We start from the raw sequence: 26,012 nt of genomic DNA, 5'->3' as shown, positions 1-26,012 counted from the left end.
AGCCAATGGCTAACATGCAAAATATCTAGATATTTTGCATATTTAAAAATAACAAAGATACATTATTCAAGCTTGACCATTCCATTAATCCATGAATATAAAGATTTTAAATTTTAAAGATATGACAAAATAAGGATTTTCTGCATGATGAAACTTCAAGAGCTAAATACCTCCAGGTCTACCAGTATCTGTGCAGAAGAGGCAGTTTCCAGAGTAGGTCATCATCGTTTGATTGTAACTGCACAGTACCTACACATCTCTGTCACTCTCAAGTCTGTCTTTAAGGCACCTGTTTGGCTTCATTACTTCTCAGTGCCTGTGACAGCGAGCATGTTACATTTAGCTCAACATGTTCACATGGGATTTTTATAAGCAATTTAAAGCACAGCCTAGAGATGAAAAGGAAAGCCAAAAGCTTACCAGTGTTTTAAGGAAACTCATGACAGAGTTATCTGTTGCAGCAGCTGCTTGGAGGTTGTCTTGTTTTACCTCTGCCTTTTCAGGTTGCTCAGCAGTGAGACAGTTGACACCTGCCGAGTCCTGCCGTAGGTCTTTTTGGTTGCAGTCATCTATGTCCTAGAAAAAAAAAGAAGGGGGGGTTGCACAGAGTTTCCTCAGTCCTAGCTTGCTTAATTTCCAATGGAATGCAAAAGTAACATTTGTGACTTGCATTATGTTGCTCTGAGAGTCACAACCCTAATTCCAACCATACTTCTCCAGCCTACGTATTCAGAACAATTGAGCATTTATGCATCTCTTTCCCCTCTTTTCTAATATATTCAGCATTTGCCGTTGGTTGGAGGAACATTGTTCTCAGCTACCAAGTATAACAAACACAAGTAAAGTTGCACACAGCGTCCCAAACAACACTGCTTTTCTCTTTTCAAGGCTGAACTTGTGCATCGGAACAGGCGCTGAGATTTTGGCTTTTGATGGCTCAGTGTCTGATTATACCATACAAAGATTGCTTCCGATACTCTGTATTCTGCAATACCAGAAATAATTTTTATCTAGCAAAAACACAAACATGGTACATATTAAAAGAAGGAAAAAAGCAACAACCCAAAGTTATTCTTCTGAGCCAGATGGAACTGCCTCCTCTCTTCCTGGAATTACAGTTCCCAGAGCCCAAAAATAGTTTTCCAGTGCTCAGGCATTCACAAGTTAGTAATATTAAGTTACTCAGTTTCTGTTTAGACACCTAAACAAGGGTCTGGTTTTTAAAAACCTCTTTTTGGACCAGTTTTGGAGAGCTTGGCACTCTTTTACGCTGAATTTGCCTGCTATTCTGGCCACTTTTGCCTTGAGCCTGCACAGGTAAAGCCAACACAAATGTTATGCAGGAGAGAGCTGCTTGAGGCAAGTCCTCGTGTCCCATTCAGCATTTCCTTTTTTTGATATTTAGGAGTACTACATCTGGCTAGTAATATCTGAGTCTGCTACCAATAATCCTCCTTCCCCGTGTCTATCTGTCTGCATTGTAAGTGCAGGGCTGGATCTGTCCGTTAAGGTAAATGATGGTGGCCCCAACTTGGCTAGGGGATCTGGGACATTACTGAGCAGACAATCGTAGCAGTGCCATAAATCTTCAGCAGAAGTTATCATCCCCAGCTACTTAGACAGCAACTAGAGAAGTACTTGTTACGATACTAGATGCCCAGATGACTCCAGAGGCAAAATCAGGACAAGAAATAAAACAGATGAGCCTGTTCAGGCATCTCCAGTAAACAGTATCTTTGAATTGCTGCTCTCAAAGACTGCCTGAACGTCTAAGTGACACCAGGGTTTTTTTCCCAACCTGCCCATTAGGCATAGTTGTTCAGTGCCATTTTAACTAGGAAAAGTTAAAATAAAATTGTACTCTAGAGCCTTTCACTGTACTGGGGGATTCAAAACCCCACAGTATTTGTATAGGACATACATTTCTGTAGGTCCCTAAGGGAAGGACTAGACTAAAGATGCATAAGTGTTTTAAAAATTCAGAGGGCTAGTTTGGCATCAAGAAAGATCAGGATGGAGTGGCCAGTGTCCATACAGCATTTAAGGAGTTAAAAAAAGCGCAAGGTTTTACTTGCAAGAACAGACTGCTGTTTAATTCTCCACCCACTGTTTTCCAAGTTTACCCAGGAAGAAACACAGCACAGTAGTTCAGACTGCTTCCACAGGCTATTGAGAAGTTTCTTACAAGGGTCTAACACACCACTTTGTCCTGCTGCCAGTCATGGGCCAGAGTGGCTCCAAGAACAATATGTCCCGTGCAGAACACGCGTGGCCGTGCCAGCTTCGGCAGCCCTGCTTCCAGGGATCCCGTCTAAAGAGCCCTGGTCATATGAAAAATGCTGGCTCTGTTTCAGGTATTAAAGGGGCAACAAAGGCAGGAGGCAAGACACTACAGAAGCGGGAGGCAGAAGATACGCTGCTACACAAAATTGGCTTCATAACTGAAGCACTAGATGCTATCAAACCGCAATAAGCAAACTGTTCTACACACCCAAGCCCAAGCTCTGGTGCTGGGCTGCACTCCGGTGAGGAGGAAAAGATCTCTCTGCTGAGCACCATAGAGCTGTTGCCAGCAGTAGATACCCCTGGGACAGCCACAGAGGTGACAGGTCCTACCGCTGGCAGCACCAGCGGTCCCAGGGTACCTCCCTGCTAAAGCCACACTTCGCCCTGCAGAAGCGAAAGCTATTGCAGGCCATGCGGAGCTGGAGGCACGGCACCATCCCAAAATCCCTGAACTCCAACCAGAAGAGCACAAACCGGCCCCATGCTGACCCGCTGCTACTGGCGGAGCCCTGCTCCAGGCTTCACAAGCCAAGGCTGCCATTAGCTACAGAGATACAACTCTGATCTGGACTTTGATAGATGCTGTGATCCATCTTGCACTTTCGTGGGAATACTGCTGTAGGAAGGAGCGCAGACTCAGGCCATCAGCATGTAAATCAGGGAGAGAGAATGTGGAGCCCTACAATATCCCATTTGCAGAGCTGCAGTCAAATAGCCACAGGAACCTCCGCAGCAGCTCACTGCACAATATGCTGCGCAAAGCCCCGGAGGCAAATAATGAAAGAAAACTCTAGAAATAACAGAAGAAAGTCAGTGTTAGAAGTTAACAGATACTATGTAAATGTGCAATTCATTTCTTTGAGGAGTCAAATTTGGTGGTAATAAACACCTTAAATACTTATACTGTAGTTTCAGTTCAGTCATTAGAAAAATATATCAAAAGAATGTATTCCTGCCAGCACTTTTGTTTGTATGAATCATGGCTCAGTGAAACATTTCAGGCATATAATTTATCTTTTCTTTGGCTTACATAGTAAATGCTTCATGAATTCATGAATTCTGTCCTTGTTTTAATTATGCTGTGTTCTGAATGTAGTTTTGTAGACCACAAAAATAAAGAGTGGTTCACCAAACACAGAATGTTTGTGCAGCTCTTAAGCTACAACTGTGGAGCCTCTCTCTTACTTACCAGCAATGCTGTTTGTTTTGTGTTGGCACTCAGTTCGGGGAAACTTTGCTTTGACAGATATTACAAGTCAAAACCCACAAAAAAAAAAAGAAAAAAGAAGAAACCTGTTGGCTGTAATATCTGGATTTTTAGTACGATTATTTGGTAACACTTTGTAGTTACTACAGTAACAGCAATTAAATTAGACTTGGTCATTCTCCCACCCTACATGAGAATAGCAACTTTAGAGGGAACAGAAGGCAACTGTGCTGCAAGGCAGAGCCACAACCTTTGTTTTAGAAATGGAGTTAAAGTAAGTTTGGCAACATATCAGAAGCATTTAGTTGGCATATTTTTCCCAGAATAGGTCCTTAACTCCTCTCTGTCCCCAGCATATACTCCTTTTCCTATTTGAAAAATTAAAGACAAAAACGGTAGTCCAGAAATTCAAAGATAAGGTCAAAATCCCACTCTCCCCATGAAACACTTCTGCCACTCACACTGAGCAGCCTGTACCCTGATTTTGAGAGCCCTCAAAGATTTTCAGTAGTACAGCTTTAAGCACATATGTAAGTGATGTACAGGCACTTTGGTTAAACAGGAGACCTGTCCTTAAGCAGGTCCTCAGGCACCAAAAAGCTGTTGTGTGGCCTGGGATCCTACAAACACTTACATCCCAAACATAACCTACAGCTGATGAGTGCCTGGGATTTCCAGGCTATTCCCATTAGCGATGTTCAGGATGTGGGTAGGTATAAGATGAGGATGGAACAGAATTCAAAATTAATAAGCTAGGCATTATCGAGATAAAAATAAGCTTGATCTGAGTGAACAGTGCTTCTAGTACCTGCTTGAACTGGCAGAATAAGGTTCAGATTATCTTGTCCTGTCCCCTGATGGTTGCTCATTACAAACACTTTCTTACCTGAGCTTTCCCAACATGACTGTTTGCTACCAGCAAACGTTTAGCTGACTTCTGACTAAAGCTACTCCAGGTTATTTCATTACAGTTTCACACTATTACTTCAATACCACAAACTGACCTTTCACACTCTGTAGTTTGCAATCACAGCAAAATAGGAAGTTATGAATTTTGCATTTGATTGTAAAAATAACAATTCTTGCGAGCCACAGGCAAAGCTTATTCTTTGCGTGTATTAGTCAAAAGCATCTGCAGGAATTCAGTGATGAAAAGCTTCAGTTTTAAAAGCTACAAACAGAAGTGCCAGTATGCACAGAATAGATTATTCATTCTGAATCATTCACTCTGTTTTGTTTATGTAGTGAATGCCTTGATGTTTTGCTAGGTTGAGACTATGGATCCTTTAAATGCGCATATATAGCTGTCTGAAATACTAGTCACGCATGCCTATGGTCAAAAATGCAACTGTTTAGTCTTATAAATGACTCTTCAGAAAAATATTATGATTTATATGTTTATACAAGAAATGTAATCTTCCAGTTTGAGAAGGCATAAGATAAAGATGACAAGGTAGAAGAATACAAGTTGAAGAGACTTTTGGGGACAGCCGGCAACGTCATCAGTGCAAGCAGTGAGGATCTCGTGAGCCATGTTCAACACTATCCAAAGCATTAGCAATCATACAGCACTCTTATTTGTAAGCCTGAACTAGGCCAATAAAAGCAGTTACTACTAAAATGGATTTACACAGAGATTCTGATGAGGGGACCGTGTAGCTAGTTTCTCCCTCCCATTTCGGACACTGGACAGGATTTGAGGTATATCACCAATTGGTATATACTGGCACCTCTCCGACAGAGCTAAGAAGGGTTATGCCACTTATCCCTATCCAGGGGATGGGCTTTTCCAGTAGTTAACTGCCTGAAAATTGATCCTATAATGTATTTGCTAATATCAGACTCTGCAGGAAGTGTAAGATCTAAACTCATGTCTGTTTTCAGCTCCTTTCTTTGATTAGTGTGCTTTCAGATAAGTTACTTGTTTTCTTATATTGCATTCTCATCCTATAAAAATCAATTCTAGAGGACCATGTTTCCTTGATTAAAAAAAGTCACAGTAGCTAAGCGTGCAAAAACTGCTGCATAATACACCTTATTCTGGTATGGAGGGTGTGCAGCAAACAGCTGTTGCTCAAGAAGAGTGACTATTTTAAGAATGGCACAAAACATGCTAAACAACTTCTTTAAAACCATCCCGTGCCAAACTCCAAGCTCCTAAAGCATAAGAAACAATTTTACTTTCAGGTGGTTTTGCTTCCATTTGTAGCTGGCTGCTGTTCATCATCCTGGCAACTGGAGCATGAACACAGCTATCTTGCCCAAACCTTTCAGAGAATTACAAATTAGTTTAAAATCAAGGTCAGATGCCAGCATTTAGTCTCAAGGCAGACATCAGAGCTATCACCACTCCACCATCGGTTCTTCTCCCATACCTCTATCCAGCCGCCCCTGCGGCAGGAGGGGGATGTTACCTACAATAATTTTAAGAGCAACACCGGTTCACTCACACAGCTATCATGACACCAAGTTGTCCTGTGCTATTAATATTCCTAGGAGGTTTCATTAAGAGTGAAATGGATATTCCTACTGAAGCACTTGCCTTCCCCTGTGGGACAGGGTTTGATGCGCTCTGTAATCCAGCCGCCTCTTCTGCTGCGATGCGCCCGTCGGGAAGGTCTGCAGTCTGCCTTTCCTCCTGGGTATCAATTTGTGTTTTGCTCCTTTCCTTTCCCTTCTCCAGCTTGAAGATCCTGTCAAAGAAGGTTACTTGCTTTGGCTTTGAGGCGGCCGCATCCTCTCCCTCAGGTGTCACTGATGCTGCAAGATCGATGTCACCAAGCGATGCTGCCGGCGGGGCCTGGGTCAGGTTTTTATGTGTGCCTTCCTCCCGCGCAGCTGCTGCGGGAACCTCCGCGCTCTCACTTGGTGCTTTGTTCACTCCAGGCGCCTCTGAGCTGACATCAAGTTTCACCGATCCAACTGATGAATCTGTAGCTGGGTCTTCAGTACGCCCTGGTACAGACCATGAAAATGCAAAGACAGAGCGGGATTTAGCAAATGGCAAAGCTCTCCTGGCAGTGCTCCCGAGACTCTGCCCGCCCGCCTCGGGAGCGGGGCTCTGCTCCATTGTCTTTGGGGAAGAAACAGCCACATTATCCCGTGCAACACTTGCCTTTGCATCCACTACAAACAGAAACATAAAACAGTAATTATCCAGCACAGCAAAGAAGTTATGTTGGTCGTACAATTAATCATGGTGACCTTGCTCTTTAATAAACTAATTCTGAAACGTGGAGCCTCTGGGAGGACCACACAGGGTGCAGCTTGTGTAGAGACCCTGTTGTCTTCCTGTGCTAAACACGAGCTGCCACTCATGTCTCAGACCCCCCCCGTCTGATTTTTCTTTCCTGTCATTCCTCATTGAAGGTGGTGCAAATTTTATGTTCTCCACAGCCCCCTCTCAGCTGCCAAAGGCAGATAGCGGCCCTGGTTTTTGACTGCTTAGCCCAGTGGACAAGCTGAAGTATTTTACTTTCCAATTAAAATTAGCGATACACAAAAAAGGAGTCAATAAAACTTGAGAGACAGTTATGGATGACTATATTACACTTTCCTCTGTTAAAGCTAAATGGGAAAAAGAACGGAAAGCCCGACGTCTTATTTTGTTTCCTGGCTTGCCAAACTCCCCACAGGGTTTTGCAGTCATAACTTATTTAATTAATTTTTCCAACACTGTTCCTCGCCTTCCTGCCTGCTCTCCATAGTGCAGGGTTTAGTTGCACATCTCCTCTCTTGTCTGTAGGTTAGTTTAAGCCTGATTTGAATACTTATAAATCACATCTGAGCCAGCCGCCTTGTCCTCAGGTTTCTGACTCTTCTGACCCACAAACAGTACAGCTCTTAATCACATTTAAAATTTGCACAAATAATTCCCCCTTGTGTAGGCACGTGGCCATCACACTTTAGATGTGAAAAAAATCTTTAATCTTAAAAGCATATTTTATGATTTTTTTGTATTACAGTGGCACTTTGATAATACAGCTGAGGTGAAAATCCCTAATACTGTATATGCAGACAGGAGAGAAGGCTCCTGCTTTACAGAGGACAAAAGAAACAAGAGACAGAAGTATCTCTTGTACCAGTTTTGTGGATGGGAGACTGAATCGCAGCTTACGTGGCCTGAAACCGCAGTAAACAAGATGCTGGCCGAAAGGTAAACCTTACAGCTCCCCCTCAGCGGGAGCGTCTCTTCCTTACTCTGACTAGAATATGTATATGATTTCCCTGTCAATCACCACCACAGATGACAAGGATGAATTTAGATCTACTTAATTATAATTGTGAAAAACTGACAGTCTCAAACTGACTGGCTAAATTAGAACTTCAAAATTGTCAGTTTCAGCTTAAAATTGAAATTATTTCAAACAATAATTGTAATAGTCTAGTCAATATTATGCCCTTCATATTTTACTTTAACAGAAATAAAACCCCAGATACCAACAAAACTTGACTAAACACCTGTCTTCCGCAGTACAGATCTTCAGTTTCATTGTTTAATTTCTTTTTCAAGGTGAGGAAAGCAGACCATTTTTAGATCATAGCTTTCAAAACTACCCCTTAGCTTTTCCCAGAGAAATTACCCCAGCTTCCCACCCCTCTGCAGGATTTGGCATGACACCATGCATGCATCAGCAGGCACCCTGTAACATGTCTGTGCCCATCTGATACTGTCCTCCTGTGCCCATGCACCCTGCTCATGGCCCTGGGCAGATGCAGGAGGAGGACAGAGCCCCAGCATCCAGCTGTGACATCCCTTTCCCTACAGCCTTAACTCGGTGACCAGGAGCCCCCCGGACCCTTGCTCACAGCTCAGGGCTGGCCCTGACTCGCCGGAGCTTCCATAAACCCACGTGGTGAGCAGCACTGGAGCGTGCTGGCACGCCAGCACCTGTCTCAAGTGACTTTACCGAAAGACTTGCCAGCAGTGGAGGCAACAGCTGACAGAGTAAGGGCTGTGGTGGCAGCGTTCACAACCTGGCCAGCATTTCACCAGCTGCCAGAGAGCTGGCTCCTAATAGCTTTGCTTCTAAAGTTTTTAGTCTGACATTTGCTTTCTTATTGTGTTTTGGGCATACGCAAGCGTGCAGAGGGAGGGCCAGGGCACCTCAGTACAGCCTGTTCTGTCCAGGTAAATAGATTTTCGTTTCTTTGTGTGCACTCTAATAGAGAAAATGTCTTCCTCTAATTTCTCAGTGTTACTACTCATGTAAGAAAATAACTCACACTGGCGAGAATCCTTCGCCAGTAATATTCTTCTGTAATATTTCACGAGTGCCTGTTTCAACAGACTGACATGCAAAGAAAAGGTACAAATAACTAGCTGCTCAACCACCTATTCAGCCATTCAGTCAGGGCCACTAAGTATCAGCTATAGTCTCCTAAGCCTCCTGTAATACTGCGTGAAAAAACTGAAGCACTAACTTCTAATTATAGTTGGAAACTTGGGAAGGAAGCAAAAAGCAAACCCTTCCCCAGCTAAAGCAAGCAGAAACAATATCCATTGGAAAATATTTGTAATAGATGCTGAACTTCTGCTTTATGTAACAGATTAAAAAATGAAACACAGGAAAATGGTCTTTAGTGTAAAAATAGGAATAGAAGCTCATCATTAAGAAAACCAACCAAAAAAAGTAGTTGGTGAGCCTATCAAGCTCCTTTTATCTCTAATTATCATGGAAGGAATGAAAGACCTGGAAAGTATCACCAGCAAGAGCTCTGCAGCACGTCTCTTGTGTCAAAACGATTCAAACCATTTCAGGGAAAGTCTGCTCAGACCCCAGGCGAGGCAAGTCCCACCACCAGAGAGGAGACACTGCTGTGGTGGGCTGAACAGAAGGGGTTTGGCTCATGTCATATTCACAGCAAACCGTAAAGGAGAAAGGCTTTGAGACTGCAGTTTTTGGATGAAAAGTGCATGATGTTTTTGGTTTTAAAAAGACACAGAAGTGCCATTCTTTCCAAGATTGTTCCCCAATCCAGAGGCAGAATTATGAATAGGAGCAAAGCCTCCCAAATTCTATGCCAGGTCTGCAAGTAGATCAAAGCTGCTCACTCTGAATGAGATTAATAACTGCTCTGAAACTAAAATCAATATACAATTTAGAGCACTGTTGTAAGATTGCATTTCATTTTGCTACCACACAGGCATTTTCAAGTACTTAACAGAAGACAGTCATGCTACAGAAGATTTCTTCCTCTCCCTTCACTTCACCAAGATATGTTAAAAAGGCAATACTATAGCTGCACAAAGTCCCTCTTCTGTAAGAATACACTCAAAATAAGGAGATTTTCTGAAATTTGCTAGACTAGACCAACATTTTTTTCTTGATTTACAAGAAAAACTGTATGGAGAAGAGTAACAGTACAATATTATGTCAATACCATTTCACTGCTCAAAAGTAATTGCTGACCGACTTTCTCCCGCTTCCTTTCATAGGCTTGACTTTGCATTTTAAGCACTTCCATAGGCTAAGGGTGAACAGCAGCACTACGTTTGCTGACACAGGATGGGACCAAGTCTGCAGAATTAGCACTGAATTTTTAAAAAGTGCTTCGGTTTTAAGAGAGTCAGCAAATAAAATGTTATAACAGACAAAGCCTGAAGGCAAGCACAGACTAAGTTGACCACATGAGCTGCAAAACTCACCATGTAGGTACAGAATTATTTCTCTTCATTATAGGACCTAATGTGCCCAGAACCCCCTGGGCAGGCAGCAGAGCTCAGAAAGCAGCGGTGCAAAGCGCCTGCAGCAAAGCACCCATTTCACACGTGTTTTGGACCAAGGCGCAGCACTGACCAGAGGTAGCAGCAGATGCGGGCAGGATGTGACTGATATGAAAGCAAGTTCAGAACCACCAGTCCAACATAAATGAAAAAGCTGCCCAAGCTTTTGTCAGCTGATTTGCTTTTGCTAATCAGAGGGAATATCACCAGACTTCAGCCTAGTGCACGTAACAGATGGCAGCCAAACTCCCCCAAATGGGACCAAAAGCAATTCTGTCCAGCACTTCCAGATTGTTTTTCCCCCTCCTCCACTGTAACCCTATTTTCTCTGAAGCTTACTTTGCTCTTTTCATTGCTGGCAGCATCCTAAGCCACGTACTAGGTAGGCATCTATTTTTTTGATGCTCAGTTTGCCCAAGCTAATTCCTTCAGATGCTTTCTTAAAACATACTCCTTTTCCTTAGCCTTTGATTGCTAGTCTGGTTTCAGCAGTTCTACGTGCTCTCATGGCTAATACTTACATGTCAGGAACATATCAGGTCCTGCAATGCCTTACATTGGCAGCTTCTCACCTCCTGCCATTTGTCCTACTGACTCTTTCATAGGGCAAGTAATTTTTAGCTGTCGAATGAGGAACAACTTAAATTGGCAATGTCTTCAGCATAGTCATCTCCTCCTGTAGGCCACTAGCATGCGAACATGCCATAAAATTAATGCTAGGAGAAAACATTTTCTGATGTTGCTGCTTTAGATAATAGAAAGAAATCAGGTTTTTTTTGGAACTGAACTGAGCAAGCCATTAGCTACAAATACTGCTTCAGCATCTTTGATTGTTTTGAATACAAGCCAGTTACAAACAGGTATTTTGCTTAGCAATGTAATCAGTACCACAGCATTGTCTTGTTCCCTGGAGTTCAGTCATGGAGACAATGGATTTTAACAGCCCTGAAGGAACCATTAAAGCTACAAGGCAACATTTGGCACGAAGTCATCTACCAGAGCAGGCCAGCACAATGGATGATAACAGTCCTGAATGAATTACTGCAGCAAATACTGGGCTTAAAAATCTAAACGTTTACCAACAAAAAGTGAATTTCCTAATTGACATTTCTGATAGATTTTTATAGACATTGTGTAGGTTATTTTTTCCTTTTGTTATTTAGAACTGAGTTGGGATCATAATGCTACAGTAGGTGCAGCATTTTCAGATCTCCAAGTATAACTCATGTTTGTGTGGGGCACCCCCAAAACTGTTTTAACAACTGAATGACTAAGTTGTCAGAGACATTAAAGAATTCTAAAATAAGACATCTTCCCCCTCTTAAATAAAAAAAACCCCATACTAATATTCTTTTGCAATATTGTTCAACTATTCCATGCAAATAAAGTTGTCGGTACATTTATGCACTAGAATAACTTTTTGTCATTAAGGTAACTGCCATTGTTATTTACCTAACAGATTTACTGAAATTAATGGAAATAGGGGAAGAGAAGCTAGCAGCAAGAATAGTAATGATCATTCCTGAAATAACCAAACTGCATTGTTTCACAGCTTACAGGCACATCAAGTTATTGCAAGACACCCATTTCTGTTAGATGCTGGCTAGCAGCAGAATTTGCTGAATAAGATTTATCTCCTGGAACAAAGGCATTTCAGCTTAACTGAACTCCTCTTCCTCATGTAATCTTTCTTTTGCTGAGCAGGTCATTGTTTTAATCTGCATGTAAGTACCACACATATACAAACAAATTTCCCCCCCCGTTTTATCCTTCTGATACATTTCTGCTCTATGTAGTGCAAATCTCAGATAAAGAGTTTTTAGTTCTGGCTGTCTTCCTTTTACCTGTTGTCCTCCAAGTACTTGTATTACTTAAAGTTCTAAAAGGCCAACACAAAACATTAGGAAAGACCAGGACCAAAATTGCTATCCTTTTTCTTGCAAAGCAACACCATGAGGTAGCAGTAAGGGCACCACTACTATTTAAATAGGATTACAGGAGAAGGATGCTAGCACTCTGTGCAGTGTCTGCAGCCTGATAATCAGTAGGAGCAGGAAAGGCAAGTCATGGAAAGAATCTCTAAGCCCACACATCTGTCAGCCTGTTTGAGCAGAAGCAGCAAATGCAGGGAACCAGTCACCAATCTGCTCACCCAGATGTGAAGCAGATGGTGACAGGGCTCTTCCAAATAACATTACTTCCTCTGGTCATATTAAGTTAACTCTCTGGATTCTTTTTTCATTATATTAGTAGATATAGATTTCATAGACTCATTTATCAACTATACCTTTTAATGCACAGCACATGGTCAGATCACTGGCAATCACAGAAATACAAACTAACAAGACAAAGACCACAAACATACATCTAACACTATTAATAAAATCCTCTTGCTTCACTTGCCTTTTTTGCAGCTCTTTTGCCTTCTGGAGAATTGCTCACTTTATGAGCATAAGATAGATAACAGTACTATTTCTTGTGTTATTTCATTTTAGAAATACTGTCAATTACATTTTCTATAGGAATAACTTCTATCTCCAAACAGCACTTGTACTTTTGTTTCACCAAGACCTTGGCTACATTACACAAACCAGTGAGATTTCAGTTGTATCTAAATAGTTAATGACTTTAACTGCTTTTTAAACATTAAAGTTAAAATACGAGTAATATCAACACAAGACATTCCCATTTTTTAACTCTCTACTTAAACCGATTTAGTAATTACATTAATTAGGTAATCCATTTAAGTAAAACAATGCCATATGCTTCACTTTATGTATAAAGAGTAAAATGTACACTTATTTTCTAGGTCTTCAGACAGTGTAAATCATCTGGCTTTTATTTACTTTCCAGAACTCCACTGGTTTACACCAGCAGAAACACACAGCTACAGGCTTTCATTTTCTAGTAGACAACCATTTAAACTGACTTATTATAGCTAGATAACGTTAGGAAATTAGCCATGGAACAGAGATTCTGAACTGTAATAGGTACCATCTGCATATTGCCCTACCAGTCTTTGATTATTTTTGTCTAAGCTTAGATTTTTTTAACTGGATATAGCAGGCTGAGAGGGTTCTCTTAACAACAAATAATAAACCAATATTTTCTTTCCTTGCAGAGATTAGAGAGAATTGTTTCTTACTGTATTCTGAAAACAGAAAGAAATTCAATGCAAGGAAAACACTAGCAGAATTAACGTGGTTGAATCTGCAGAGATGTGAACTGAAGCAACGCTGCTCCAGATGAGTGCTGCCTGAACGCTGCTCAGAAGGGCTCCAAAGCCAACCAGAGGTGGAAGGAGAAATTCATAAGGTGCTGGAAGGTGACGAGACACACATGTCTGTAGGTGAAAGCAATTACTCACGAATACATGGAGATAACTTTTTTCAAAACAACTTGGACCAGAATTTTTAATACTCCGGCCATGTAGCTGACACCAGATTTTCAGGATGTCAACACTGGCAGTGGGGCTCAGCTGGTGACAGGCACCTTTCCATGGTGAGCCCAGGGGCCAGCCTGCCACTGTGGAAAACTTGGTTGCTGTTCTGCTATGAATAGCACCCAAACAAGTCCAAAACGGGAAGCACTTGCTGAGTAATGATCTACCCATACCCCTACCAACTATCCAACTTCTACACCAACACCCACAGTTTATACGCAATAGGGACATATAAATTTTATTTCATTAGTGTACAGAGAAAGTCATCATCCCCCTGCCTCCCTGATTCTCTTATTGCCCCAGCAGTAGTTAAGTAATATCTAATATGTCCTATAACTGTAACAGGAGAGAGGTGGTCAGGGTTACATTTGTCTTGTGAAACAGTTTGAATAAGTTCTGGTAAATGGGACCAACCTCCTGGTAATAATGTTATCAGCCATAGTACATTCCCAACTTTTATTTATTTAGCTCTATGAATTGCTGTGCTTTACCCTAAATTCTCTAGAATTTAAACACAGGCAGTTGACGCAGTTATATTTTGTTTAAAAAAGAAAATCTTACTGCAGAGTAGTCATACCCTGCTCTCTTCAAGAAGGTCTGCCACCTCTAAAACAAAAGCAAGGAGGGTTTCTATATAGAAAAGGTACCATTGAGGCCCAGCTCAGGAACAGGAGTGACATTTCATCATGAAATCTCAGGTCCAGAGGCAATTATGTCATAACTCCACTACCGCAGGTACAATGCCTACCATCTTACAATATTTTTCCCAGCCAACCATTTTTGCGAAATGACAAACAAGACAAAAAAATTTTCCCTATACATATTTCATTGTTAACAAATAATTTTTTGGTATCTTTGAAGTCAAAGCAATGCACCTACTCAAGAACACAAGACCAAAAATCAAAGAACAAGATGGAAATGTTTAGACTAACAAAAAGGCACTCACATTTCTATCATGTTTGTGGAAATTGTTACTGAACAGATCGGAAATACTGTTTCCAAAAAAAAGCAGAGGTGGTTTCTAAGACTTTACAATCTCATGGATGAGAACACATATATAGGACCTGGATTTTATTTTTTTTCAGTTTTTGTAACCAACTTGCAAAGAATTTTGAAAAATTTTCTTTTATTAAACTGCTCAAAACACCCCCAGAAGGCCGAATGCCTGCAGAATATTTCAAAATAATGTCTTTTACTGCAGTCACTAAAAGAAGTTCCCCCAGAACAGTCTCCTACTCCCTTCTTTTTCCCTTTGTCACCTTAGTACAGTATTACTCTGGGCTTTAAATAATTTACACTAATACATTTCTTCCGGGCTTGCATGATCCCATCCCCATTTTCTACACTCAATATTTAACAGCCGAGGGCACTCGGTAAGCACCCCTCAAGTCCTTAGCTCAAAGGGCAGATCAGCAAGGTGCACCCCCGTTGTGCCAGCCTCAGGTATCCCTTGAAACACCTTCCTCAAGCTCCTTACAGAACCTAAATCAGGTGAGACACTCTGAGCTCACCGGTAAGCAGTTCAGCGCTACCTGGAGCAATACAATAGTCTTTTTTCTGGCCCATTAATGTCTTACCTCCTCTACCCACCCCAAGATACCCCATTTCTGCAAAGTTTTGCACTGTTCTAACCTACCTATCTTTAGGCATCCTTATTAGACGGTTTGGGGATAGACCCTTAAGTATAGGGTACTTTGTGGATTTCTTTTATAAACAGAAAATTATAGCAGCTCTCCATATAACAGCCCAGTTTCTGTCTAGTCCCAGAGTTGTGCCCACTGTGGCCAGAGAACAGGTCTGGCAAAGCAAAGCAGCCTGATCAACACAAGCAATAGCCTCAAAGATTATTCCTGTACAGTAGCTGGGGAATATTTTAAAGCTTAACAAATTTTACTTCTAGCCTGCACAAGTTTCCTTTTTTCAATGCATTCAGTCCTGGTTGGTGTGGTTTGTTTTTTTTTTTGTGTGTGTGTGGTTTTTTTGTTTTGTTTTTTGTTTGTTTGTCTTGGTTTTTTAATTGTAATTTTGTATATCCCCTCTGGATTACCAGTTTCTGCACCAGTGGGTATTTCAAACTGGCATCCAGGCACAACAACATCACCTGTTAACTCCCCACCAGCAGCAGGGATGCTATGACATTACTTAAAACCAACTTTCTCTCCCTGCTCTCCTGTTCCAGCCTGCAAAACAACATTTCATTGTGCCCCCCGCAACACGAAACCTCCCTAACAGCTGGGGCCCCTCGCCTTGGTGCCATTGCTACATGATGCCCCACGCAGGATCCCCAGTTTGTGCCCCTTGCAGCAACGATCCCCCCAAGGCTTGTCAGAGGCACTATTGCCACCAGAGCCCCAGCAGAGGTAGCTCATCACAGGGCACCCCGATGTTTGTGCAGCAGCCTGAAAGGGACCAGTGTCACACCACTCCTGCCCTATAACACTTCACATCAACCAAACCCATCGGTCTATAAAACCACATTTTGTGGACCAGGTGCAGAACCAAATTCTTAGCTCAATTAAAGAAACAGCGTCCAGCGGACTTTAGAAATATTCTCCTATTTTACTCCTTGTTATCTTTAAACTTTCAGGCTTCTGAAAATCCACATATACTGAATCACAAGTAAGAGCTGAAACATGGGCTCATCTTTTAATTTGAGGCCATGCACTGATATTTGCTGCTGCTCCACCATAAGCCTCTCTCTGCTGGTCTGGGAGCAAAAGAAATGCAAACGCGCCACCCTTTCCCAGTACATACCTTCACGATTTGTTGCAGGGGAACAAGTCTGAGCAAATGCAACAGATCCATTTTTAATATTCTCAGGAGAGTCAGATAGAGCCTGAAATAGCAAACAATACACTTCTTAAGCACTCTTAGGACTGAGTACATCATGAGATTTGAAAAGGCCAATATGCAATAGCCAGGGAAGGTCAGAATGGACAGCCCTTGCTTACCTGATAGCTCTTTACTGTGCACATATTGTCATCTCCAGCTTCCTCTGGGATACTCATTGTGTTCCCCATAGCTCCTGTAAGGTGAAGAGAGGGAAAAAAAAACCAAACCACAAACCAGCCTTTCTTTCTCATTTGTATGAATTTACTGCCTAATTCAAATTAAGAGACAGCCAATGGTGACAGACTTTGACAGGCTGTTTAAACTAGGAATTTAAAAAGCCCCACCTGCTTTCCTGAAGGCACCTGCCCTACTCATCAGTCTGCACCAACCTGTTTCCCTCAAACCCAGTTGTGCACCGGGGCTCACAGCTGCTCGCTGAAAACGATACAAACTAACCAACTTTTCTTGTTTGTTGAGGATAATGGGATGTAATCGCACCCATGTCATTTGCTAGGACTCAGCAGAGAGCGACGTGGACTTAGCAGCAGAATAAAGTGAAAAAGACCAAAATACATTAATAAATTACAGCAGCTTGGTGGGGTTTTATATTTTTGTTTGGTTTTCGTATAAAAAAAGAGAAGAGATAAAAGAGGCAGGGTGTAAAGGCATCATGCGTGTAAACTCTGAAAATCAGGCCCTCTATGTCCTGCAGTTATGTATAAGAAATCCTCTGGGAAAATTCTCACCTGTGGAAGTATTTGTCCTGCTCTAGACACTTCAGCACTTGACTGCAGCTCACAGAAGTAACTGGGTGACATTTCCTTGGCTAGTTCAAGCACCTCCAAGCCCGTAGCTGCAGCAGGTCAGAGATGGCATGAACCAGCCACCACAGCATTCACCTGTTGTCCCAGATGTGTTTTTTGAGCATCTCGTGTTGCCAAGGTACAGCACTACTGGTACCCAAGTTAGCTTAAAATGGATTCCTTAGGTCCATACTTACTGGAGCCACAGCTCTAACTACAATCCAGGAATAACCTTCACTAGTTAACTACTATTAGCCCATTAGATAATTCAACACTTAGTGAAACTGTTCTGATTTTGTTAAACTTTGTTTCAGGAGCAATGTGTCTGATTCAGTTTTAGCCTCTTTCCTATGTACAAGTACACATCAACCTGTTGGGGTTTTTTTTGGCTTTCTTTTATTTTTCCCTTAATTTAAAATACATTTATGTAGCCTCTGAGCTTGCTGTGCTTTAGGGCTGTAAATTCTGTAGGGCCAAACACACTCTGCAACATGGTTGAAGGGCAAACCAGACTGAAGTCAAGAGGACGGTTCCTATTGACTTTGGCTCAGGATATATATGTATATATACTGTTAAAGCTACACAAATAAACAATAAGGATAAACTGTTCTGAGCCACACCTTGAAAGAGGGAGGTCTCCAAAGAGATGCAGGCAGAAGGCTGGACCAGCCTCAGTGCCTGTCCTGTCGGATGTCCTGCGCAGCCACCATGGGTACCAAGTGCCTTTCTGGTTTATTATCGGTCTGGTTTATGCCTGTATGAATCAGTGATGCTGCAGAGGTATGGATGTACGGATAAGAGCAAATTCTTTAGTGTTTTACTTAAATAACCCTTAGCTATTGAAAAAAAAGAAGGAAAAGAGTAGTTTTGCTAAATCCCGCTCACTAGAATTTGATGGTGAGAAGTGGGGGCAGCTCCCCTTCCAGCCTGCCACCCCAAGTCACTGCTTCCAGTTATTTTTTACAGAGCTGGAGCTGGCTGTGGGTTTTTGCTAACCCCAGTCTACAAACCTTTGCTTTACAGGGATGGTCCAGATCTGGTTTCTATTCTATGCTGCATCCTAGCTGACATGAAACCCAAGCTGCACCAATCTCCAGAGGTGGTTGTTGCTCTGCAAAGTGCCCACTGCCGTGCTGGACACCGAGCGGACCCCACTGATGCTGGAACATGAACTGCAGCCGTGCACTGCTGAGAATTGCCGCATAAATAGCGGCTGTAGGACCGAGCCTTGATTTCAGAGTGCAGAGTTATTTTACAGGGATTTTATCTTCTCAGCTGATATTTCCACTATAAATCAGAACTTCTGATTTACGGTGGAAAGCAGCCAATGTTTCCCTGTGGATGTACAATGGCCTCTTGTCCTTGCTATGTGGTTCTGTTTCCTAGCAACTTTAAGTATTATCCTATTGGAAGAGAAGAAAACAAGATTCAAATCCTACTGCTTAGTCTCGATGGTAAATTTAGTATCTGGTTGAATCTGGAGGATTTACTTTTGTTTTCCATTCACAAGGCCGCCTGGTTTATGCCAGGAGACAACTTAAGCAGAGGGTGGAATTATTTGCAGGTTACACGCTTCCTTTTTTCACATGTGCTGTAAAATCAGTACATATCTACAGGGAGCGAGAGAAGAGAAGCAAATTCCTTTTTTTTTTTTCCTTCTTTTTTTTTTTTTTCCTTCTTTTTTTTTTCCACAATGGCTTGTAGCTTGACTCTCAGTTACTCCAGTTTCCTGTTGATGCAGCTCTGTTCACATCGCGTAAGTTATCTTTAACCGATACAGAGCAGAAATCACAGGCTCTGATCTCAGGCGTAGTTTGCTCTAGGAGAGATTACCTGTTTTCTACAATCAGGTTTCTAATTCTCACTGATATAAAACATACACAGTGGTCACATGGAATTTTTAAAGGTTTTCACTCACCAGACTTCTCTCTCATAGAAAGCTGGGTAAGACTTGGAGGCTACTTTTGCTAAAAATGGGACAAACTTACTACAGAACCCTCTCAGAGTATGATCCCAAAACACCAAACACAGTTTCCACCATGCACATACACAATATCTCTTGAGACTTTTTTCGTTCTTGCAACAGTAATTAATTGTGGTATTGCATTGAGTTTTGTACTGTGTGAGGGGGATGTGCTCTGGGGCAAAGTGGCTACTGAAGAAAGGTGACAAGTCTGTGGCCATTCCTCTGGGTACTGAGCTCGGTCAGCGGCACAGCCTCACAGTCCTGGCCCAGATCCTCCAGTAAAATTAGGAAAAGATATATATATGTGTGCTTCTGCCCTATTTTAAAGAAAAAATGAAAGGTCACTGCCACCTATAGACAAAACTGAGTATCAGCAGATACGATAATACACGTACAAAATGGTATCATATTGGCAGAGTTTCAAGTTGCCAAGCAAGTAATGTCACAGCTATTCACTTCTGCCATCACATCTAGAAATTGCTGCTGTAAAGACTTGCATCTGATCGCACCCATATGTGGCTCTAGAGCTGCATAAACGAGCAGCTCCAGCTCTGTCATTAACATCAAATAGTTACGTTTTTCCCCAAAGTGCTCAGGCCTGTCATTTATACGAACAAATCCATTTTTCTCTGATTTGAAACATCTTCTCTTGAAGCTAAAATGATTAAATGTGGAGCCAAAGAAGCTTTCTGAAAAATAAGGGGCTCCCACAAGGCTCTCATTTGGTATCTCGTTTTGCCAATGTGTTTATGAAGACCACCATTTTGAATGTGCGCTGCCAAAATCTGAGCACCAGGACCCATTTTGGCCCCCAACTAAAATCCTCACACGAGCAAATGGATTTTCAAAAGATGCTGAGGACTCCCAGCGTGCAGTGACTTGCCTGAGAACCGTGAACCTTCAGGAGCTCTCTGAGGACCTCTGTTCAGCTGTGAACCCTACACTGTTCCTTGGGATGCTGGCTTGGTCTCTCCGTTGGGCGTTTTTGCCATCTTTGTTATTAATGATGGCTATTTATTAGCAGTACAGCCACCAGGCAGGACCTATTTATGCCCTTTGTTCTATGTCGGAAAGGCAGAGCCGGCCTTTGCAGGAGCTGTGCGTGTGGAGCAAACCTCCACCAGCCCTGGGAGATACTGCTGGCAAGATTGCTGTTTTACAATTTACAAAGGCAATTTCCAGGGACTGAGAGGGGAAAAGAGATGATGCTGATGCAAGAGCGTTTTTTCAAAATGAGAAGGAAACCCTCAGAAGTTGAGAGGAACTGGAGTAAGCTCATTTTCATGCTTAGGCTTCCTTTCTAGATACAGATTTTTTGATTAACTTTCAAGAATATTATCCTGGCAGGGGGCTCATTCAGACCAGCTGGAATGCAGCCTGACTGGTTTAAAAAGGAACATGAGCTACCAGCCTCCAGATCAGACACAGCTCCAAAGGAGTTCTTTTCCCAAATTATGCCTAACTACTTCTATTGAAATGCAGAAAAATAATCCAAAAGAAAAATTGTAATTTTAATTTTTTTTTTTTAAACATTATATGAACCGTAGTGTGCCCTGAGCATGAGCTCAAAGCTTGGTAAAATTCACCTTTTTCTCTCACTTTCAAAAATCATTGGTTTGGTCCTGGCAGAGTGGCAAAAGCTTTGAAAAATACAAAGAAAATTACAACAAAATCCATGAGCTGCTGAGTACTCTGGCTAAAACCTGACCTTTATAATGTATTGACCAACCTAGAATATTACAATCACCTGTGTCACAGTGTCTGTTCGTATAAAAAGTACACAATTTGTTCCTCGCTAAAACTTTGCATATATTGTACTTAAATGTCAGAAAAAAATAATCAACTTTACTCAGTTCTTTATGCAGCTTATTTCACTGTAGGTATGTCTACACTTTCACTGTAGGTGCAGAGAAAGACTTAAATAGACCCACATACATTCCAGAGGCGGAGGAAGGACCTAGCACACGTTAATTAATGCAAAGAGCAGCCTGCCTTGTGGTCACAGGGCAAGGACTGGATCCTCAGCTCTTTGGTCCATCCCTGCCCTTTATCCTGCCTCATGGAAAACAGGTGAACATGGGGATGTGTCAGTGACCAGCTAGAAAGGCAGAAGCTCCTGCTACGATTCACGTGGAGCCAAGGAAGGACTAATAATAGCACAGTTTTAGAGTTTCCTTACCTTCCTTCACTGCAGCTCCCAATTGCTCTCCTGCAGAAAAATGTAACTCGAACACGTGTTGGGTATGATGAAACCAGGGGACAAATGCATCTGAGCACTGTCAGTGGCTAAGGAGGAGAAATGGACACGCAATTGACAGTGGTGGAGGGACAGGAGAAGGAAGGATTGAGATGACTCACCTAAGAGCAAACAAGAAACACCCAGGAACAAATTGAATAGCCACCTGGCAGCCGGCTGTGCATCCAGCACATGCAGAATTACAGTCCTTCAGGCTCTAGGGGCAGTTTTTAATACAATTCTTTCAGCCACCCTGCATCGCAGCCAAATGGGAAAAGCAAAATAGTTCAAACATTCACACCCTGGGCTTTCAGGGATGAACAGTTCAGCAATGCCACAAAGGTGAACAGTCCCAACCCGGCTGGTAGAAATGCTCTGTCAGAAAGCTGATCTTTTTATTCTTGTGTCCTGTTCCAGAAGAAACCAGTGCACCAAAAGGAAAAAATTATACTTTAAAACCCAAACTGATCAAGCCAAGCATTTGCAGGAGCTCCCAAAATCATTTAGCACAAGAGCCCCTGCAGGACTCTACTCAAGCAATGGTTAGAAGCGGCAGCAGAGGAAAAGCAAAAGAAAAACCCATGAAAAACCAAACCAACAGCAGCAGCACAAGTTACCTGGGGGAGGGTGGCCGGGGCACCCAGTGGCCCTGGGAGCCGGCGCTGGAAGGGGCGAGGTGCTGCTCCCCCAGCCCCAGCAGCTCTCCCTGCCTCCTGCAATCAGCCCGGGGAGTGCTCGCAAACACTGGGTGCAAACACACGGAGGGGTGGAGTAGTCCACCCTCCCAGCCCTTCTGGAAATATTTTCTGTTCTTGAGTGTTCTGGCCACCCAAAGCTGTTCAAACGCAGGCTTGACTGCAAGGCTTTGGGGGAGCCCACCACGGACGCTCTGTTGTTGGAAATTGCGATGTTGTGCTGCACACCTGAAACCCCTTCCAAGTACACATTTTTCCCACGATGGCAGAAAAAAATAAAGTGCATTTAATATGATGACTGTTTTCTGCAGTCAAAGTGGATCTTAACATCTTTCCATAATATGTAAACTGACTAAGTGTTTTTATTTTAAATCTATTGTCACCATTTACTGCTCCCTTACGTGAGTCACTAAGCCCACGCTCAGGCTGGGGGTGTCTGGATCAGGGAAAGGCTTTTTGTTCTGAGTTTTCACACCACCTTGGCCAATAAAAGTTGGTTTCTGGAACGGGGGTTCCCACAAGCTGTTGTAATACCAACAAAAAAATATTTTATAGGCTGACAAAGTGATAGCAAAGAATTGTGAAAGGTTCACACAGGGCGATACCAGAAACCAGTTTGGGGACTAGCTGGAGCTCTTGCTGCAAGGCTTGGAGGGAGACCACGCACCTGCCCAGCACAGCAGGTGACAGCAGCAATGCTGTTAATGCTGTCGTGATGTGAAGATACTGAAAGCACAATGCCAACTTCTCCTCGATTATGAATGAAATATCCCAAGGCCAGGGGTTCCCAGAAGTTCTCTTTAGGCTTCCTTTCATCCAGGCCTGGTATACATAGATCACTTGAGTGTCAGCTTCAAGTGTTCAAATATATTAACCAGCTTGTTTCAAGTGGTACGTTGTCTCCTCAGTATGTGTCTCAAGATTCAAATAAACTGGAATACTATTGCAATCCCCGTGATCTTTTTCCCTGTTGACTTGCTTATATCATCTGGATGGCACTTTTATTTCTGTGTTGCTTTATGGTTTTGTATTTTATTCTGTTATTAGCCATGATAAAGAAACAGAAGCAGATCTGTAACAAGGGTGATGTGCTGGATGTGAATGATGTCAGATGCTTCAGAGGATGGTGAAGAAACTGTAAGCATGAAAACAAGAGCTGCTGATTACATCCACCACCCCAGCATGCATGGGAGGATGAGTGGATTTTCTGATTCCTTCTTCAAGCATCGGGTCAAGCATCTTTAACATTTTTCCCCAAATTTATCACCTTACATATTGCAAATCCATGCCTACTACAGCCATGAATAATACCCCAAAAGTTTAGTCTCATAATCTTGTCCAGAGAAAGAATATGATATTGGGAATGGTTTCTGGATGGCACATGTGGTGGCGGCAACAAAATTTACCTGCTGGTTAAGGCACCAAATACCAACTTGGCTGCAAAACCAGCCACCCATTCAGTGACTCTGGACTAGTTTTCATTTTATTATTATTATTATTATTATTGTTATTACTACTACTACTACTACTATTATTATTTTGGTCTTTCTCCTTGGCTTAAATATTCTCATGGAGTAATTTTGAAAAACAAGATGTAAATATTTAATTCCAGAAATACTTAATTTCTTTAAGAAAATGTTACTAAGATTCAGTATATATTTGCACCATGTTTTGCTTTCCATGAATCTATTTGCTCCTAAAATGTCATAAAATTCCGCCTTAAAAACTTGATGAGCATAATGAAAATAATAATTTGGTTTATCATATACTTCACTTACAGGAATGTGCTGTGAATATAAGAGTAAAAAATACTCTTTTTCCTCAAAAAAGGTTACTCTTAGGATGGAGCACAAACAGATGGTAGCACTGCTGAAGGATGTTTGTATGCTTTCCTTTATTTTCTACAGAATTGTGTTTGCTATTTTTTATCCAGGCATTTTTTCCCCCTTCATGACTTGAATTGCACAGGAATAATTTAGACACTTTTAAAAGAAAAGGTCACTGCCTAGCTTTGGGCATTTAACATAAGTGCTTACGTGAGGGGACAGATCTCCTTTGGACGCTACACCGGCAGTGCTGGACAGATCAGGAGGCTGTTGTGACACCCGCCTGAAGTGCCTTTCTCTCTCAAGTCCAATCCCTGGATTTTGGCAGCTGAGTTGGACGCCTGCAACCAGGCCATGTGAATACTCCCAGTGTCTCCATGTTCCTTTCCCCAGTATCAACGCTATTTCTGTTGAGATCAAAGCTGTTTCTCCCCCCGTCCTCGTAGCTCATCCTTCTCTGACCTGGTCTGGCAGCACTTACAACAACAGAAATAGCTACAGCAAGTATCAGAGGAAATGTCTTTCTGCTGTGACTCCTCCAGCATCAGTGCAATTTAGAGCTAATCTGATGTGCAGTCGCTGGGATGCTCTTCTTGATTACACTGGTGTAACCTTATTAAATTAGAGAGATCAGAGCGAGGTTTATACCGATTTAATTTTTCCCAGTTATGTGATCCTAATGGACAATTAACTATCCATTCTTTGAGGCGTATTTCAGCTCTGGTTTTATTATTCTTTTTACAGCCCTTTCAAAGACATCCCATGTATTCATCAAGGACAGACCAGAGGGGCACACGGTGAGTTTGGATTTGCCTTGTGCTTGGGAATTATTTAGCTGGGTGGCAGGGGAGGGAGGATGATGGCCGCAGAGGAGAATCCTCTCCAAAACGGAGGAAGCTGTGTGCTGCTTCCATAATTTTTCAGTGATCAAAATGTTATTTTTTTCTATCTAATATCTATAATGAAATTGTCACCAAGTAAGTCTTTCTCCCCTGCAGGAAATGCTCAGCTTGTGCATCTGACAGCTGCATAAAACTTCCTGCTAATTAATGGCACAAAGCTCCCAACAGTTACATATGATTAGCTAGCTTCTTTTATTACTGTCCAGAATGAGAGCCAGCACCATTCAGATATTGACAGTTGAAGAGCTGATTAGTATCGGTCTATGTTTGCATCTGCTTTTGCTATATGGAGCCTGGAAAGGGGCTGACGTTAATTTGAGGTGAGGACTTCCATCTGGCTGGTGCGGTCAAGGTTTGTTCAGCAGAGCAGGAGAGGTGAGCAGCAATACACCCTTAGCAACACTAGAGAGAGCTGAGAGAAGGGACCTGCAGGAGAACAGCTGAGGAAAAACAAAATTTAGGCATGACTCCAGTCAAATTCTGACAGTTTCAGACAAAATACAGATGAAGCTTTGACTCAGCCTTTCCCATTTCAGTCCCAAGAGGATGGATGAAGTGAGTCATGAACTTCCTTCTTCTCTTAGATGAGGGAGGAGCAGCCCAACATTTGCATTGCTTAATTTACCCCAGATCCCAAGTGGGAAGAACCATGTGAGCCACCCAAATGCCAGAGCCAGGCCAGCCCCTGGCAGGACTCACCACCCGGGCAGGTTTGGACCGACTGTCCAAGGGGTGACACACCGGCCTCTGAGGTCTGCAGGGTTTGCCCTGTGCTGGTGGCTAACAGCCGTAAACAGGGATGAGTTGTGAAATAAAAGATGCCTCATTTACAGTTAAAAGTTTCAAGTGCATTGAGTTCAATTTCATTCCTGTCCAAGCAGACCATGGAGAAGGTAAATCGGGTACGTTTCTGCCTCCTTTGGCCAGAGAAACAGGCTGAGGTACAAGGAGTCCAGCTGGATTGCAGGTCTGGAGGAGCTGGTTTGGTTCCAGCCAGCGCTGGAAGGGAGCAGACACCAAAGTAAATGGAGGTGGTGGTGTAGAGTCATTTCTCATGGAAACTCAGTAAATCCTTCAGGAACTACATAAC

General features: G+C 42.4%; 1 protein-coding gene across 3 annotated transcripts in view; it reads right to left on the bottom strand.

The window, feature by feature from the left end:
- Positions 1-16,697, bottom strand: part of BCAS1 (brain enriched myelin associated protein 1) — a 53,558-nt gene extending 36,861 nt beyond the window's left edge. For 2 of the 3 annotated variants that reach the window (XM_055814584.1, XM_055814583.1), the window contains exons 1-4: positions 16,614-16,682; positions 16,417-16,498; positions 6,036-6,448; positions 421-576 (exon numbers count right to left, since the gene is read on the bottom strand). In XM_055814584.1, coding sequence (XP_055670559.1) covers positions 421-576; positions 6,036-6,448; positions 16,417-16,498; positions 16,614-16,682 — 720 coding nt within the window. Of the gene's footprint in view, positions 1-420; positions 577-6,035; positions 6,449-16,416; positions 16,499-16,613 lie in introns of all 3 variants that reach the window. The other variant, XM_055814585.1, reaches the window with a different exon arrangement.
- Between the last annotated feature and the right edge of the window lie 9,315 nt (positions 16,698-26,012).

The sequence above is a fragment of the Falco peregrinus genome, chromosome 9 (assembly GCF_023634155.1).
Source record: "Falco peregrinus isolate bFalPer1 chromosome 9, bFalPer1.pri, whole genome shotgun sequence".
Taxonomy (NCBI): domain Eukaryota; kingdom Metazoa; phylum Chordata; class Aves; order Falconiformes; family Falconidae; genus Falco; species Falco peregrinus.
The sequence above is the reverse complement of the archived record's forward strand: the minus strand, read 5'-3'. Positions and strand labels throughout refer to the sequence as shown.